Below are 18184 nucleotides of genomic sequence, written 5' to 3' on the forward strand. Positions count from 1 at the left end.
ATCCCAATTCTGTGGAGGTCATCGAGGCCTCCGCCTTTGTTTTCGACGCCACGCCCGAAGCCTTCGACGTCGACGACATCGACGTTTTCGAGGCCGATTATGACAAGTTTGGCACCCTCTGCCTTGGAGATGGGGTTTACACCCTTTATGAGTTCAGAACAATTGAGAACTATGTCCTCAATTATGGAAGAGGGTGAATTGCCTGAACAGGAAGACGCATTTGAGTTTCAGGGACCTGCAACCCCAGTTAGAGAGGAGTTATCCTCTGAAGAACGCAGGTTAAAGGATCTTCATGATTCCTTACATGAGGCAAGTGGGTTAGACACTTCCCCTGAGGTGGAGTTTGCTAGGCCAGACCCGGGGGAGCATGCTGAAACCCCCTATAGAGCCTTAATGGCCAGGATCACAGAGTTTATGGGGTGGTCTGCACCTTCACAGTCTTTCCAACAAGATGACCTCACGGATATTCTTGACAAAGGCCCACACGAGGATCCTGTAGTGCCCTTTCATAAAGCTCTTCAGAGGAAGATTATGACGAACTGGGAAACCCCAGATGTCGTCCCGGCAGTAAATAAAAAACTGTCTACAAAATACAGGGTATCTTCTGCAGACCCGGAGTTTTTGTCAAAACACCCATCCCCAGAAAGTCTGGTGGTACAGGCAGCATCTTCTACTGATGTCAAGACTGCTTACCCTACCGTCCCACAGGACAGGGACGATAAAAAATATGATGCTATGGCAAAGAAAGTTTTTTCGGCATGTAGCATGGCGTTAAAATCTGTTAATGCTACTTGCACCCTTGCTAGATTCAGCCATACACTTTGGGAGTGTGCTTCTACAGCGGCTGACTGCATCCCGGAGGGAGAAGAAAGGGAGGCGTTCCTGAATATCATACAGGTCGGTAAAGATGCTATGTGCAAATCCCTCCAGACGGAGATTCGGCTGACAGTATCAGCAGAGCAATGGCGGCAAGTACAACAACCAGGAGATTCGCTTGGTTGAGAAAGTCTGGTTTTGCCCCAGATGTGCAAGCCAGGCTCTTGAACATGCCATTCGATGGCTCTTCTTTGTTCGGGAAAAAGGCGGATGACAGTTTAGAGAAACTACAAACTTCAAAAGCAGCAGCAAAATCCCTAGGCGCTGTAATCCGTCAGACACCTTTTCGTCCCACAGGAACCTCTGCGAGGGGCAAGTCCTTTCGCTTCTACTCCGCATTCGGAAGAGGTAGAGGACGACCGACTCAAAGGGGACAAAGAAGAACTACCCGAGGTGGACGGGGTAGATATTCAAAAGCCGCAGCAACAGCAAGTGCCTCTTTACCATCGGCATCTGCATCAGCCACCCCAAAACCACTCTTAGGACTTCCCTCACAGGACACCGGTAGGAGGCAGGTTGACTCAACATCTGGCGGAATGGCAGGCTATCACGTCAGATGCTTGGGCATTGGAAACAGTTGCCCAAGGTTACTGCCTGCCTTTCCTATGCATACCTCAGAGTCATCCACCGGGGATCAGCTCTCAGAAAGCTCCAGACCCGCTCCTCTTGCAGGAAATTTTGGACCTGCTAGAGAAAGGTGCCATAGAACCGGTACCTGCAGCGGAGAGGAACAAGGGCTGGTACTCCCCTTACTTTCTCATTCCAAAGAAAGATGGAGGACTGAGACCCATCTTGGACTTGCGAGAATTGAACAAATTCCTCAGGAAAGACAAATTCAAGATGGTCACTCTTTCTCAGATCCTTCAGGCCCTTCAGTTCCAGGACTGGTTGCTATCTCTGGACCTTCAGGACGCTTATTTCCATGTGCCTATCCATCTCAAACACAAGAAATACCTGAGGTTCGCAATTGGCAACTCTCATTATCAATTTCGAGTGCTGCCATTTGGGCTGACCTCCGCCCCGAGGGTCTTCACCAAGTTAATGTCGGTAGTGGCGGCAAGTCTAAGGAGGGAAGGGATTCACGTCTACCCCTACCTGGACGATTGGTTGATCAGAGCTGTATCTTCAGAACAAGCTCAGATCCAGCTAAATCACGTTTGCCACTCCCTTTACAGACTGGGCTTCTCCCTCAATTTAAAGAAGTCACAAATGATACCATCGCAGAGACTCCAGTTCATAGGAGCGATCCTAGACACTTCCCTGGGAAAAGCCTCGCCACCAGAGGTGAGGGCTCAAGATATTCTACAGATGGTTACCAAGTTCCAAGATGCCCAACGTCTCCCAGCCTTCGACTTTTTGAGGTTGCTAGGCCTCATGGCATCCTGCATTTTCCTAGTGCAGAGGCTTGCATGAGAATGAGATCCCTCCAGTGGACACTGAGGACTCAGTGGTCACAATTTTCAGGGAGAACGACAGATCTTCTTCAGGTTCCCGACAGGGTAGCTCGAGACCTTCAGTGGTGGGCCTGTCAGGAGAACATTCTGAAAGGAGAACAATTTTGGCAACCCTGACCGGAGATAACAGTAGTCACGGATGCCTCACTCATGGGGTGGGGAGCCCACGCCAACGACTTGACCATCAGCGGTCGTTGGTCTCCATCGGAGTCCAGACTACATATCAACCTGTTAGAGCTGAGAGCCATCAGACTTGCGCTGAAGGCGTTCCTGCCAACTGTACAAGGGAAAAATGTCCTGATAATGACAGACAATACGGTGGCCATGCATTACCTGAACAAAAGAGGAGGCGTAGGATCACTACCCCTGGGCAGAGAGGCGATGCAGCTCTGGTTTTGGGCAATCCAAGAAGGAATCTCTCTATCGGCAGTTCACCTAGCCGGAGAGAAGAACTTGACAGCGGACGCTCTGAGCAGGCAGAGTACAGTCTCCCACGAGTCAGGAAGTCCTTCAAGAGATCTTCGCCCTTTGGGGAACCCCTCAGGTGGATCTGTTCGCCACCAGTGTCAACAGGAAATGCGATCTATTCTGCTCAAGGGAATTTCCCCCGAGAGGAGCTCTGGGAGACGCGTTCATAGTGGACTGGGAGTTTCCGCTTCTGTACGCGTTCCCACCGGTCCCCGTCATTCCTCAAATGATCAGGAGGTTGAGAAGATTCCGGAGGACCATGATCCTAATTGCCCCGGATTGGGCCAGGAGAACGTGGTACCCGGACCTTCTAGACTTGTCCATCTGCCCTCCAATTCGACTTCCACTCAGAGAGAACCTACTCTCAAAGAAGGGAGGTCATGTTCTCCATCCAGACATCAAAACCCTCAACCTTCACGCTTGGCTTCTGAAAGGCTGAGGTACAAGGATTGGGACCTCCCTGATGATGTTATGGAGGTGTTGCTTTCGGCAAGGAGGCCAGCAACAAAGTCTTTATACCGCTGCCGTTGGAACAGATTTTGCAGCAGAACAGAATATCGACCCCTTTTCATGTGGTACACCAGTGGTTTTGTCCTTCCTACTCTAGTTGGCGAATTCAGGCCTTCAAGTTGGCACCATTAAGGGCTATCTCGCAGCGCTATCCATCTTTAAGCGCACTGCGGAAGAACCATCCTATTTCAAGTTACCCTTGGTAATAAAGTTTCTAAAGGGGTTAACCAATGTTTATCCCCCAAGACCATTCCAAGTTCCCCTATGGGATTTAAACTTAGTCCTAACTTTCCTGATGGGCACACCTTTCGAACCACTCCATTCTTGTTCGTTAAGATTCCTTACACTTAAAACTGTTTTATTAATGGCACTTACATCTGCTAGAAGGGTGAGCGAATTACAAGCTCTTTCTTGTAAACCCCCTCATACAATCTTTCACAAAGACAAAGTTGTCCTGCAAGTGAAGCCTAATTTCCTCCCAAAGGTGGTTTCTGAATTCCATATCACTCAGAAGATTACCCTACCATCTTTCTATCCTCCTCCTCATCAGGGGAAAGAGGAGGAGAGGTTACACAGGCTGGACCCTAGAAGGGCTTTAAGTTTTTACATCAGTAGACTAGCCAGGATAAGACAGGCAGACCAGCTGTTTGTAGCTTACACAGGTCACAAGCTGGGGTTACCAATAACTAATCAGACCATTTCCAGATGGATCATTCTAGCCATTTTGGAATGTTATAAACTGGCAGGGAAAGACCCCCCTCAAAACCTTAGGGCTCATTCGACCAGAGGTATTGCAGCTTCATCGGCCCTCAAAAGAGGTGTGCCGGTTAAAGACATCTGTGCGGCCGCTACATGGTCGTCTGTCCATACCTTTACACGATTTTACAACTTGGATTCCTCCTCCAGTCAAGAGACTAGGTTTGGAAGGGCTGTGCTGCACTCTATTCATCAATAGAAGACAGCGTGAAGTCAGTACTCCCTCCTCCAATAATAGAATACTGCTATGGGAGCCTATCTAAGATAAGGAATACGTCGGAGGACACAATCCCTTCGAAGAACAAGTTATTTCTTACCTTGTAACGTTCTTTCGACGGGATGTTCCTCCGACGTATTCCTTATCGACCCTCCCATCCATCCCTGCAGTTCTACTTCCCTTGTTGTTGCAGCTTACGCTCCTTCAGGGTGATTAGTCTAGTCCAGACAGAAATACTGTGGGCTACAAAATGGAACTGAGCAACGTACGCTGCGCGTGGCCTTTATAGGCAGGATGACGTCGACGTCGATACAGCGGCTGTCGAGGGACATCGACTCGGAGGACGTTGACGCGCAGCGCCCTCTAGAGAAACATTTTCCGAGGCCAGCAGAGCTGGAAGGAGATATCTAAGATAAGGAATACGTCGGAGGAACATCCCGTCGAAAGAACGTTACAAGGTAAGAAGTAACTTGTTCTTCTCTCATTCATGTTATGATTGGGCAAATTAATGCAAACCTTGATTCCATCATTGTTTTGAGTGAATTGTTCGTTAACATTTAATGGCCCTTGTAATCCATTTTAGTTTAATTTCAATTTATATTTATGTTTTACAACTTCGGAGAACAGAGGAGATTTCACTATGTCTTGCGCTTTATGTATTTGTGCCTTAATAATTGTAGCCACACCAGGTATTGTAGGCGTCGACTCTTCTGCGAGTTCAATGATCTGATGATGGAACAGAATGCCGGTTAGCACTGAGCAGGTTAGGATTTCCTCTTCAGTCGGGTCATTTTTTGTGATTTAATTTCCTGGTTTAGCTGCCAATGCACTTTCCGTTAGAGTGAGCAAGGGCGGCTCAGTATTCATGAGGATCGTTGCCTTGGCAGTACTGTCTTTGGCTTTTGGATTCCCTATGAGCCTTAGATCAGTAGTATGCGACTTAGAGCGCGCCATTTTCACGCATGCTTTATTTCCTTCAACCTCCTTGTAAATGAAAAGACCCTAGTTTGAAGGTAAGAGCATTCAAAGGTCGTTTGAGAAAGTCAGGCTGGATTTAAGAGTATAGGCCATAGCAGTGCGTGTTTTGCATTCAACAAAAGAAAGAATGGCAATCCCCAGAGGCGTTTGGAAGAGAGCCGTTAGCTGTTTGCTGAGCAGCTGAACAGGCAGAACAGGCACTCTCCAAAGGCACTCCATTAAAATGCGCGCATGCACAAGATTTATGGAGCTGCCTGAGAGGGGGCCGAGTTAAGACTCTGCAATGGATAATAAACATGATTTTAGTTTTTTTAAGGGCTATTTGAAATGTGATATATAGAAAACAGTCAGTTGTTAGCAGAGAATGTCATACTGTTCTCTGTATAGTAGAAAGAAAGTACTTCACGTAGCTCATGTGGAGTCAATGGGTCCAGTCAGGTGCGGCAGGTGCAGCAGAACAGGCACTCTAAGGCACTCCCATAAATGCAAAATAACAAGAGACTAAATAGTGCGAGGGGCGAGGGGGGGTGGACCAGACTCAGTAGTCTAGTCAGGGTAGGGTGCCCCAAGGCAAGTGCTGGAGTGGGTGTGGGTGTGGGTGTGGGGGTGCTGAGTCACACTGGTCATGCAAGGGCCTTTCCCCTGTAGGACTCAGAAGGGACCAGGCAGCCAGTTCTAGCAGTAGGGGCAGGGGGCTTTAGCAGGGAAGGGGGAGAGGGAAGGAGGAGGAGAAAAGGAAGGTCTTGAATTTAAGGAGATCTGGCTCAAGTTTGAGAGGGGGCAGGGAGGCTGTTCCAGAGGGAGGCTCCTGCCAAAGAAAGAGCTCTAAGCCCCCTCTGCTCGGATAAACGTCTGGCCTGCAGAGAGTTTGAGCTAGTGGACCGAAGGACTCTAGCATGGCCATATCTAGGGAGATAAAGTTGTATATAGCGCAAGCGTAGGTTGCAGAAAGCCTTGTGGATGATGCAGACGGTCTTGAATTGGATCCTGGCAGCCACCGGGAGCCAGTGGAGAGAGTTTAGGGCTGGAAAGATGTGGTCCCTGGGCTTGAGGCCAAGGATAAGTCTTGCATTCCTATTTTGGATTAGTTGAGGATGGAGGGTGGAAAAAGGCAGATTGAGGAAGAGGCTGTTGCAGTAGTCCAGCCTGGAGAGAACCAGAGCTCTGGAGATGCTGAGTTTCTGGGGGAAAGTGAGGAAAGTGAGCCTTCTTGGCAAGGTCAGCGATATGCAGTGACAAGGAGACGCCAGAGTCGAAGATGACCCCAAGGTTTTCTTCCTTACATGAGGGTGAGGGGGAGGGGCCCAAGGCGGGCAGCCGGAGAGTAGGAGGGAAGGAAGAGGGGGGGAGTTCCAATGAGGAGGATCTCTGTCTTACTGTCATTAAGACAAAGATCATTAGCAGCACACCATGCCTGAATAGCTGTCAGTCGGGAATGAGGGAGGGAGGAAGGAGAGGAGATAGAGGAGAGAAGCTTAAAGGAGAGCTGAGTGTCATCCATGTAATGCTGGAAGTGAGGACAGAAGGTAGAAATTAGGTGAGCAAGGTAAATGCTAAAAAGCCATGGCAAGAGGATAGAGCGGCAGGAAGAGATTGAAATTGAGGAGAGAAAGGGGCCAATTTCAATCTGGGAGGGCCGATTTGAAAGGAAAGATGTCCGGCAAGCCAGTGCCCGATCTCTGATGCCCAAGTATCACAGAGTCGATTTAAGAGGGTGGCATGATTGAAAGTGTCGATGGCAGAGGAGAGATCATGGAGGATGAGGACAGACGGAGAGTTATAATCGAGGAGTGAGAGCAAGTCCTCACAGGTGTTAAGGAGAGCAGTTTCGGTGCCTCTGGCTGCTCTGAAGCCAGAGTGGTGGTCGTGGAGACAGCCAACAGATTCAGTGTGGTGGATTAGTTGGGAGATGGCCAATTTCTCCCAAGAGTTTTCTTAAGAAGGGGTTGTGGAGCGAGGGTTGTAGTTAGCCGAGCAGGAAGGGTCCGATGATGGCTTTTTTAGGAGGGAGTGTATACGCGAGTGCTTGAGAGGTGAAGGGAAGGAGCAGTGGCAAAAGAGTGATTGCATAACTCAGCCAAAGAGGGAGCGAGGGCGGCAATATTGTCCTTGACAGTTCTAGAGGAGCAAAGAGGCACCTGTTAGGAGGAGACTTTCATAGGTGACCTCCTCTGGTGCAATGGGTGAGAAGGAGGAGAGTAGGAGGGATGGAGAGAGAGTGGCCAAGGGAGACTCAAGTGCAGGTGGAGGAGGGAGGTGTGTAGACGAGTGAGAACAGGAAGTCCTGAGTTTTGGTTGTGAAGTGGGAAGCCAAAGCCATGCAGAGGGCCTGAGAAAGAAGAGGAGAATTGGACACTGTGGTAGGATTGGCAAGTTCCTTACATATTTTCTGAAGGACAGGAAGGATGCAATGTGTGTCTCTCTCCAATCAGGTTTGGACTCTGCGGACAGTACTAACAGAGCCATGGTGGCGAGCACTGCTATACGCAGATTAGTGTGATTGAGGAAGTCTGGTTTTGCGCCTGAAATGCAATCTATACATCTCAACATGCCCTTTGACGGCACACAACTATTTGGCAGTAAGAGCCTAGAAACTTTGCAGATCTCAGAAGCGGCAGCCAAGTGACTCTGCACAGCCATCAGATAGCCACAACCTTTGCACCCCAGTGCACCGGCTTGGAGGGGTAAGTCCTTTTGTTACTCTTCCTCATTTGGAAGAGCAAGAGGACTGGCCAGTCAGAGGTCAAAAGAAATTTCCTTGTGGTGGATGAGGAAGAGGTGCCAAGTCTGTACATGGAACCGCTTCCTTACCTTCAACTGTTGCTTCAGCCGCCTCAAAACCACTCTAAGGCATTAATCCACAACCCCGGTGGGAGTCAGCATCTGCAAGATGGCGGGGCATTACTTTAGATGCTTGGGCTTTGGAAAAAGTAGCCCAGGGTTATTGCCTCCCCTTATAAGAAGGCCTTTGGATCATCCACCTGGTAGTCTGCTGGAGAAAGGTGATATATTTGAATTTAAATCTAGTACTAAAATTCCTTATGTGTGCTCCTTTTGATCCTCTTCACTCCTGTTCATTGAGGCTTTTGACATTTAAGAGTATCCTACTAACCGCTTTAACATCTGCCTGCAGGGTGAGCGAATTACAAGCATTATCATGTAAGCCACCATTCACAACATTTTATATGGACAAAGTTGTCTTGAGCGTTAAACCCACTTTTCTACCGAAAGTAGTTTCTGACTTTCATATCTCGCAGAAAATTGTTTTGCCAACTTTCTACCCTGCTCCACACCCTACTAAGGAAAAAGACTGCACAGTCTATACCCTAAAAGAGCTCCGACCTTTTACATATCACGCCTTGCTAAATTAAGACAGGACAACCAACTTTGTGTGTGCTACACCGGACATAGGTTGGGTCTGGCAGTGAGCAAACATATGTTATCCAGATGGTTAATTCTGTGTATCACAGGAGTGTTATAAAGATCCCCCAAAAGGTTTGCGATTTCACTCCACAAGGGGCTGGGCTACTTCTTATGCCTTACAGAGAGGAGTGACGATTCACAGCATTTATGTGGCGGCCACCTGGCCTTCCATTATACCTTCACAAACCACTATTGCCTAGTAGAAACTGCTTTATGCCTAGAGGCGGGATTTGGAAACCTGGTCCTACACCCCATTCATGACAAAATTTGAGATGTATTACTCCTTTCTGAAAATTCTTACTCCCTCCTACAAATCTCAAACTGCTTTGTGAGTCTATCTAAAGAAGAGGAATATGTGGGAGGACACAATCCATTCAAAGAACAAGTTACTTACCTCTGGTAATGTTCTTTCGACTGCATGTTCCTCCCACGTATTCCTCGCCGCCCCTTCCATCCAACCCCACAGTAGAATTTCTGTGCATTACACCTTACATTCCTTCAGCGTCTAGTACTGTCTTGATCTTGCTAACACCGGTTATCATGTGGGGAGAAGGCAAAGAAATTGAACTGAAGCAACTGGCGCAGAGCGTTCTATTTATACCTTTGATGATGTCAAGCTCGAGATGGAGGTCCTCCAGGTACATTGATTTGACCACAACGACGCACAGCGCCCTCTGCCGAAAAACTAATTCCAAAGCATCTGAGGCTGGAAAGGAAGATATCTAAATGAGGAATAGGTGGGAGGAACATCCAGTATATAGAACGTTACCAGAGGTAAGTAACGTGTTCTTCTATGGATTCCATCCCACAGATTCCTCACTGCACTTCTATCCTGCCCCTCTTCTGAAAGCAATAAAAACAAAAAGGGGGGTTCCTTCTGGCAGGGGGGGAACAGTGGAGAGCCTCACCTGCAAAAGTGAAATAGGAAAATCAAGTGCTACTCTTCCTTGAGCTGTTCTTTAACATAAAAAGAAATATATATGTAAAATTCTCCATGGTTGTGTTTTCCCTTTACTTCTAAGTATGGGGGGAAAGGAGGAACTGAGGTTAAGGGGCATAGTGTCTGCTATTAATACAAGGGGTTGTCAGAGTGTCCAGAGTCAAGACCGAGAGTCCGAGAGTCGCCATCAAACTATACTACACCCCCTAGCAAACAGTTGGCACTGCGGAGTATCCATCCAGATGAGGAATCTTTGGGACGAAAATCCATAGAAAGAACAATACTTGTTAGTCATTTTTCCACACATGGGCCCTGCCCTCTTGACCCACTTCCACACTGTCTGGCATTCTTTTCACTGCCCTTTTTAATTTCCTTAATTTATTGGTGTACCTGTTTGTTGCTTTTTTAACACCACCATGTGCTGTTTTTTTTCTTTCGTCTTTTTCTATCAGTTTTCTTTTTTCATTCAATGTTTCTCTTTTCCATACCCCTTCTTTCCCTTTCTCTTGGCTTTTTTCCTGTCTGCGTTTTCATGCCTTTTCACCACCCTTTATCTTTCTGCAGTTATGACTTTTTTCTTCTTTTTTCTTTGTCTCTTTCGTCTAGTTTGGTACATTTTTTTCCTTTCCATTTAGTTTTGGCTCTCGTCACTCCTTTCTGCATTCTTTTTTCAAGAACTCTCACACATCTTCCCTAGACTGGGAGGGAGAGTACATCCACAGACGTCTCTTTCCATGGCTTAAATCTGATTTTGGAAAGCGGCACAGCATCCACTATTAAAAATGCTATGATGAGAGGGAGAGAGAGGCAGCGTCTTTGTCTGCCTTTTGTGAGTAGGCAGGCCCACAGATGAGTGCATGGTCTACAACATCAGTAATGAGAAAAAAGAACTTGCAAAACGTGTGACTGGGAGAGCTGTCAGCGAAGGACGAACCTAAAAAGCAATCCAGTGGCAAAGTGGCCTCTTGAGGACGAATATAGAGGTCGCGCATTTGGGGTAAAGGAGGTGGTAAAACCTTGCGATCGGAGAATGACCTAAATCACACTGCTTAAAATCTGTACCACTGGGGGAGAACTCCCTACCTCACAGAAGCAAAGAGACCTGGGAGGCAGAGAAAGCCATTGGTCAGGAGCAGGTGAAACACAGGTGTCTGCGGGGGACTGTCAGAGGATCCCCCAAACCGTAATATGAGGTCTGAGAGCAAGACCAAGAGATTGCCAAGAGCCAGAAAAAGGGCGACAGTGCTTGACAGTGGATGAATGAATAAAGTTGCCGAATGTGGTGGTAGTGCTACTCAAAGTACTTGGGCGATTAGGAATCTAGTAACGTCGTAGAAAGCGTTGGAATGTGCGCCTATAAGCTGAGAATGTGAGAATCTTATAACCCAACATAAAGTGTCTAACCTACTGCATGCTGGGAAAGAGCGTCCTATAGCAGAGCGAAGTGGACTGTCACGTTTTAAAATCGGCATGCTAGGAAAGAATGTTTAAGCCCAGAGCAAACTGATTGATTCTTCATTGTCCAAAACTCTATATGCTGGGAACTTGAGGCTCGAAAACTACCAAAAAAAGTGGAATCCCGACAGACTCTGGTACCAAAATAAAGTTTTATTTCTTTCTTTCGTGCGTTTAGACCATCGTTTGATTTCTTAGTCTGTCACAATAAGCAAAGATATTTATTGTCAGCTCCATCTGTGCTGGTTCTGGCAGCACTCGTTGTGACGTCGTATGTATGCAATAGGTTGCTACACTTGAATATTGATGTAATTTTCTTAATGCAGATGAGTGGTAATGTCACAACTAAACTATAATGTTATGTTCAGGTTTCTATATAGACACTAGTGGCCTATGACATATCATAGGCCGACCTAGCTTCACCTTGCATGAGGAGTTGGACATCTTGCCATTGCTAAATGCTCCACTGTACCCTTTCTCCTCCTATTGGCTTCCCCTCGTCCCTACCAGTCCCAGCTCCTGTGATAACCCTGCACCCTACTTGTAAATCCCATACATTCATAAGATGGGGTTGTTCCTTCTCCCATCCAGCTTCCCTGGGATCTCGCTTTGGGGTACAGTGAAGCAGTGCCCTACCCTGCTGTGCTCATTTCAGTTCCCGTGCTGTGCTCCCTCTCCTGGTCCACACTGCTGTGCTGCGAGTCTCCTTGCTCCCTCCGGAAGGTCTGCTCTGAATTCCTATGCATATGGAGCTGTTTGGGCGTGTGTGCGTACCCGAAGCATAAAGGATCAGAGCTTGCACAGACATCCTTATATATTAGATAGGTTTGCATTTGTTATAATCACATTATGTATATTATATAATAGGTGTATACGGTATATGGTAGCATCTGTATGTAAAATGAAGCAGGATCAGCCTGTTGCAGAATATTCAAAAACTGAGATCCTGTTGATGTTATTCGTTCGACACCTGAGCATATGTTTTTCCTTAGGCTGTGGTCCATGAAACAGAAGGATTGCTAGGATACATCTATTGTGATTTCTTTCATCGAGCAGGAAAACCTAATCAGGTAAAAAGTGTTTTTTTGTTCTGAGAATTCTAACTGAATACACACTTGCCTCTAAAGCAATGAAAACCAGTTTGTACAACACCAACAAAAGCCTAGCCTTTTTTTAAACATAAATGTATTTTTATATGATATGTTGTTTTGGTATATGTTTAAATATGTCAAACTCGGTTTCGATTTCTCCACAAATTGCTAAAATGACCAGGATTGTTTGTGTGTTACAAAATTATACATATATATTTAAACTATTTGACTTTATTAAAAATATTTATTTTACTGGGACATCCTGTCCTCGTTCATCCAGGCTACTCTATTATGGTACAGAAAACTGACAATTTTTGTGGCACACAGAATATTTTATAAAAGACAGTGGAAGCCTAAACCATGTAAAACAATTTAGTTTTGAGTTCCTTTCCTCCTTGCTTTAGACTCTTATTTTTCCGTGGCTCACATATATGCTAGACTTTATCCTCCTTTTTAACTTTTTAATTTCTGTTTCTTTCTGGGGTTTACTGTTCTTACAGTCTTGTGCACCTTGGTGTGTCTTCATTTCACACCACCGCATTTTATATTTTAAAAATGCAATTTCTGCGCTGCACGTTTTTCATAAACTATCCCACTGTATGTGCTACCAAATCATAGGTTCCCTGCACCTGTGGTCAGATTGCTCGTTTAGCGATTCTCTTTGTCAGATGAAGATGCACGGGTACGTGCTGTAAGGAAGGCATGGCATCAACAGTAAGATAGACGCAAGTGACCACAGTTCAAGGGTTTTTATTGAACTTCAACAAGGGTATGATAAACACCTACATAATCCTACATCTACAGATGAGAGCAAGCTACGACCATCAAATAATAATAATGCAGTCCTAGTGGTGTCTTGTCAAAATAAAGGGACCGATATTAAAAAAACCTATTGCCAATCCTTATCTCTAAATACAAAACGTGTTGGATAGTGTTTATGAAAAAGAAAGTGTGTTCACAAAAATACTATGTCAGGATGTTCAGGCCGTTGGCCTCCCTTCCCCACGTTTTCAGCACGGGGCAAGGCGGTTCACTCGAGCGTAGCACAATCTCTGTCTTCTTCATCACGAGGGTACAGTTCAATAACTTGAATCAGGGCCTTCTGTGCCCAAGTCTCTTTACTTATCAAAGTCTCTTGATTCAGTGGGCCTGATGTATCAACGCAATCGAAAATGTATTTTCCTCTTACAAGTGCTCAATTCAGGTGATTCAATCTTCACCCTGGTTCCCCCTCAGCCAGGCTGTTACCTTTAATACAACGTTCAATACTTTGGATCCCCATCTCCCGGACTCAGATCCCCTTTTACAATGTTCATAGAATATTCTTCCTCAGGTATGATATGGCATTTATAACGTGCAAGTGTTTCGACAGACAAGGATCTTACTATGCCAAGTGTCATTCAGATTGCACAAGTGCATGGGAAGGGGGAAAGGAAAAAGTGTGAGGGGGAAGGGAGAGGGGAAAGTGCAGTACATGGGATAGTAGAATACATAAGATAAATAAACGGCATGATGGTGGCATGTGCATGGTAAGAGAGGACATAAGTGCTGGTGGGGAACTGTAGGGATACAGAATACAGTCCCCAGGTGCAGGGTTGCCAGGGAGGCAGTGCAGGTGTGTAAATGGCAGGGCCAGGGCCCAAGGTCACAAAGGGTGGCTATGTAGCCAGTGCAGTTTTAGCCCGGAATTCAGCAGGGAAGAGGGGGAGAGAAAGCAGAAGCAAAGAGGAAGGTTTTGTGGTGCTTCCGGAACCAGAGATGGTTCTCCTCAAGTTTCAGGGAGGCAGGAAGGCTGTTCCAGAGGGAGGTCCCAGCCGAGGCGAGAGATCTACCACCAACTTGTTGCTTGGAGAAGGGACTGACACTGAGGGAGTTGGAGGCAGATGAGCGAAGAGCTTGAGAAGGAAGATATTTGGGAAGAGAGAGTTGAAGGTATTGCGGCCCCAGGCCCCAGAAGGCCTTGTGGACAATGCAGAGGGTTTTGAACTTATTCCTTGCAGCCACTGGGAGCCAGTGCAGAGATTTCAGTCCTGGAGAGATACGATCCCTGGGCTCGAGGCCAAGGACAAGTCTCGCAGTCCTGTTCTGGATAAGTTGCAGAGGGCGGAGAGTAGAGGCTGTTGCAATAGTCCAGCCTAGAGAGAACCAGGGCTCTGGAGACGGGAGCTTCTGGGGAAAGGAGAGGAAAGGAAGAATACCTCTGAGGAGGTGCAGATGGTATTGTGACGTCTTAGAGATATCGGAGATGTGAGGAGAGAAGGAGAGTGTGGAGTCGAAGATGACCCTGAGGTTTTTAGCCTTGCAGGTGGGTGCAGGAAGAGGGCCAAGAGAGGCCGGCCAGAGAGATGCAGGGAAGGAGGGAGTGGGTGTGCCAATGAGTAAAATCTCAGTCTTACTGGCATTAAGGCAGAGGTCATTTGAGGCACACCACTCCTGGATAGCAGACACAGTTAGAGATGAGGGAAGGAAAGGAGGAGGCCGAGGCTAGCCTGAAAATGAGCTGGGTATCATCCGCATAGCACTCAAAGTTGGGGCAGAGAGCGGCAATACGGTGGGCAAGGAGTGCCAGGTATTGGTTGTACAGCCAGGAAGAGGGGTTAGATCAGGGAGAGGGTGACTCACGGTTCACCCCGGATCCCCCTTAGCCGGGCTCAGATCCTTCCTCTTGCACAATTTGTCTCCCTTAGCCGGGTTCGGACCAATTTCAGTTAGTATCAACTATCAGAGACTTTCGAATGTGCATCGGATTTAGCGTGACCCTTTGCAGGACCACTTCAATCTCACAATTCCTTTTACGTTTGCCACCTGTCAGTTGGATGCCTAACAGAGATCTTCTGAATGAGCACCCGCGTGGCGCCGGTCAACTCTGTTTATGGGATCTGTCTTGGTTTCAAAAGTTCAGTCACTCATCTGCTGTTTAGTTATTCACATTGCCCGTCACATACACTTCACACACTGTTCTCTTCATATTTCTCTATACAATGTTGCTGCTTGCAACCTTGGCTCTAACACAGCCCTGTCTGGTATCAGTCTCTCCAACTCACCGGCTGTGCTGACTTTACTCTTGCCACTTTGTCGTATGAGCCAAGGACAATACCACAGCGGCAAATGCTTATCCCCGCCTTAGCACGGGAGAGCCCTGGGTACCTCCGGCACACAATGCAGGTTTCCTCAGCTTTAATTCCAGGTCTTATGTTTCTTATTTTTGAAGGCTCCTGAAAGTAACAGTCTTTATCTGAAAATGTCAAAAGCCCCTTCCCTCCTTGCAACCCTCTCCGGTCTTGCCGTCTTTCTCCTCCTATTAAACTGCCATCTTGGAACTGCTGCTTCCTTGTGTGCTCTGCCTTGCTCACCGTGTGCTTTTGTGCTCCGCCTTTTATCCATGTGCGGAAGTGTGAGGGAAGTCAGGTGTGTGTAATGATCAGTATTTGCCTGACTCTGCCTGACTATTGTGTTGGGACATGTCAGGTATACAGCTCGGGCATTAGTATGTTTTCTCTCACAGTGAGTTGTCCGTGAGAAAGTGTTCGTGTCGGGAAAGGGGGCAGGGGGCTGAGTTCCTAAGTATCCTCCCAGGTAGGATGGGGAAAAGGTGGTACAGGGAAGATGAGACCGCGTCTTGATGTACGGTGTCCCACTTCCACTCCCCGAAGACCCCTCATCCAGGTGATCTTCCCGCACTGGTCCACCTCCAGGAACTGGACCCAAAAGCGATGGCTATGTCCTGACCACCTGGATGACAGATCCCTGGGGACTAGCGGGAGAGACACCTCCAGGTTTCTCATAGTACGCATACCTAACATATGCTTGATTTGTGCGTCTAAGATGTTCTAGGACTTTGTGGTGCAGAAGAATCTTTCTAAAGAGAGTTTTCCAGTACTCCTGTCACTTTAAATGCATGCACCTTGGCCTTGGACTGCTTCAGGTAGTTCCAGGTGCATTTCCTAAGCGTGAGCCCAACTTAAATTGAATTCCTTTACCTGTTCCTTTGGAGCCGAAGCCTGGCATGTGTGCTAAAGGGTTGGCCAAGCCTAACTCTGGGGAAAAAAACATAGCGATTGCCGCTGCAGTTGGAAAACTATATTGAAGCTGTGAATTTAAAATGTCCACGAAGTGATTAATTTAACTGAAGGATATCTTCTACATGACAGATTAACCCAACCCTGATTGCTCATATCCCATTTCGTGGATAAGTCATCAGCAAATAGAACTGTGAAAATGAACTCCTGTTTAAGCTCGTGGATACCCCTCTTCCATGCTTTCATTTATTTTATTGGTAGCTGAACTTTTTAAGTCATCAAATTGTTCATTGAGAAAGTCTTTTATATTACTGAGTGTAGTATTTTCCTAAAATGTCCTTTTTTTTTTTCAAATTCTTACTGACTGGCAATACTATTTCTTTGTGTGGCTGTGATTGTTATAACCATACTGTCTTCAGCATTTAGTAGCTGTGTAGTTAGTTAATTGAGAATAGAATGGCTACATTGTGGACTATCAGAACTGCTCGAATAATATTTGGTTTGAGGTATTCACAACGAAAGCACCCATGTTAATTCAGTGTGACAACACTTTCTTCAGCTTAAGCAGATCATCACTTGAAATATTGCTACCTTCATTGCCTTGTCCAGTTGGATTGAATAAAGTGGGATTTCAATTACTTTTCTAATCTGATTACTTTCTTGACCCTGGCCTATGTTTGTAGTGCTGATGGGCCATCTCTGCCTAACCCAGTACCCGGGCAGAGATTCCGGTCAGGATCTTTTTTTACGGAGTACTCCACAAGGTGTCTGGTTTGCACACATTCACACACAGTCCTTTTTGAGTATTGTCTCTATTGAGCACTCTGCCACAAATGTAGGTCTGGTTCTGGTGCCAGTGTTTCATCTGGTTCTGTGTTCCCCACTGCAGTGAGGTTTGTGGTGTGCTGGGTGTCTACGGATTCACCTGTCTACTTGAATACCACTCAGGCATGTACATTTGCTAGTGGTAAATGGTGTAGTTGGCATGGAGGAAGCAGAATTCCATGGACTATTCTCCTTGAGGGTGTCAAACATTTCACCACAAGCTGAAACTATGGAGCTGACTATGCATGCGGATGGTGACACACCTCAGTTATTCAAAGCCACTCCCACACGTGTGCAGCTCTCCTCCAGGATACCAACATGTTTTGCTGAGGACCCATGCCAGTTTTGTTTGTTACGTCCAGTAATGGGTGATGCACTCCTGGAATTTGAGATGCCTGTACCTGGCGTAACCTTTCTCCTCCCCCGTCCCAGGAGGTGGATCCTGAATAAGATGACAGCTGCTATGCCTAATTCCAATTCCATGCCCAGGCCTAACTGTGCAGGGGGTGGTGTTGCCCTTATCTTCCCTGAGTGGATTCCTGCCACTGTCACTCCTACGCAGACCTACTCCTCTTTTGAATGTCTTGTCTGCCGACTCTCTCTCTCTCTCCTAGCCATTCCCTTACCGTGGCTACTATCTATCGGCCACCTGGTCAAATTTCCTCCTTCCTCTCTGAGTGGGCTGACCTCTCCTCCTCACTCCTGTCCTCAACCACTCAACTCCTCTTACTTGGCGACTTCAACATCCACCTTGATGCCTCCAGTCCCCCCACTGGTCTCCTTCGTGACCTCTGCGACTCTCTCTCACTCTCTATTCTCCCGTCTGGGCCTACTCACTCTGCTGGGCACACTCTTGATGCTCTGATCTCTTCTGACCTTCCCCTCTCCGTCCCTCTCTCCACTCCTCTCTCCTGGAGTGATCACTTTCTCCTATCCTCCCACCTCACCCTCCCTACTCCACAGGCAAAGCCACCCTCTTCACTGCCACCCACCTTCTCGGTCATCCGACCCATGAAGCGTGTGTCAGTTGAGGCTTTCGCTGCTACCTTCTCGCCCCCCCTGCCCCTTCGGCTGACTCCCACCCTGACACAGCCCTCTCCATGCTCCACTCTGCTATATCTGTTACTCTTGATATCCTTGCCCCGTCATGAGAATCCGCCTGAAGCCCAAAG

General features: G+C 47.1%; 1 protein-coding gene across 2 annotated transcripts in view; it reads left to right on the forward strand.

Moving 5' to 3' along the window:
* Window positions 1–18184, forward strand: part of MIPEP (mitochondrial intermediate peptidase) — a 1848751-nt gene that overhangs the window by 898194 nt on the left and 932373 nt on the right. For both annotated transcript variants that reach the window (XM_069639422.1, XM_069639423.1), the window contains exon 12: window positions 12070–12147. In XM_069639422.1, the coding sequence (XP_069495523.1) occupies window positions 12070–12147 (78 nt within the window). The remainder of the gene's footprint in view (window positions 1–12069; window positions 12148–18184) is intronic.

The sequence above is a fragment of the Ambystoma mexicanum genome, chromosome 7q, assembly GCF_040938575.1.
Source record: "Ambystoma mexicanum isolate Mex_15411 chromosome 7q, UKY_AmexF1_1, whole genome shotgun sequence".
In the NCBI taxonomy this organism is placed as follows: Eukaryota; Metazoa; Chordata; class Amphibia; order Caudata; family Ambystomatidae; genus Ambystoma; species Ambystoma mexicanum.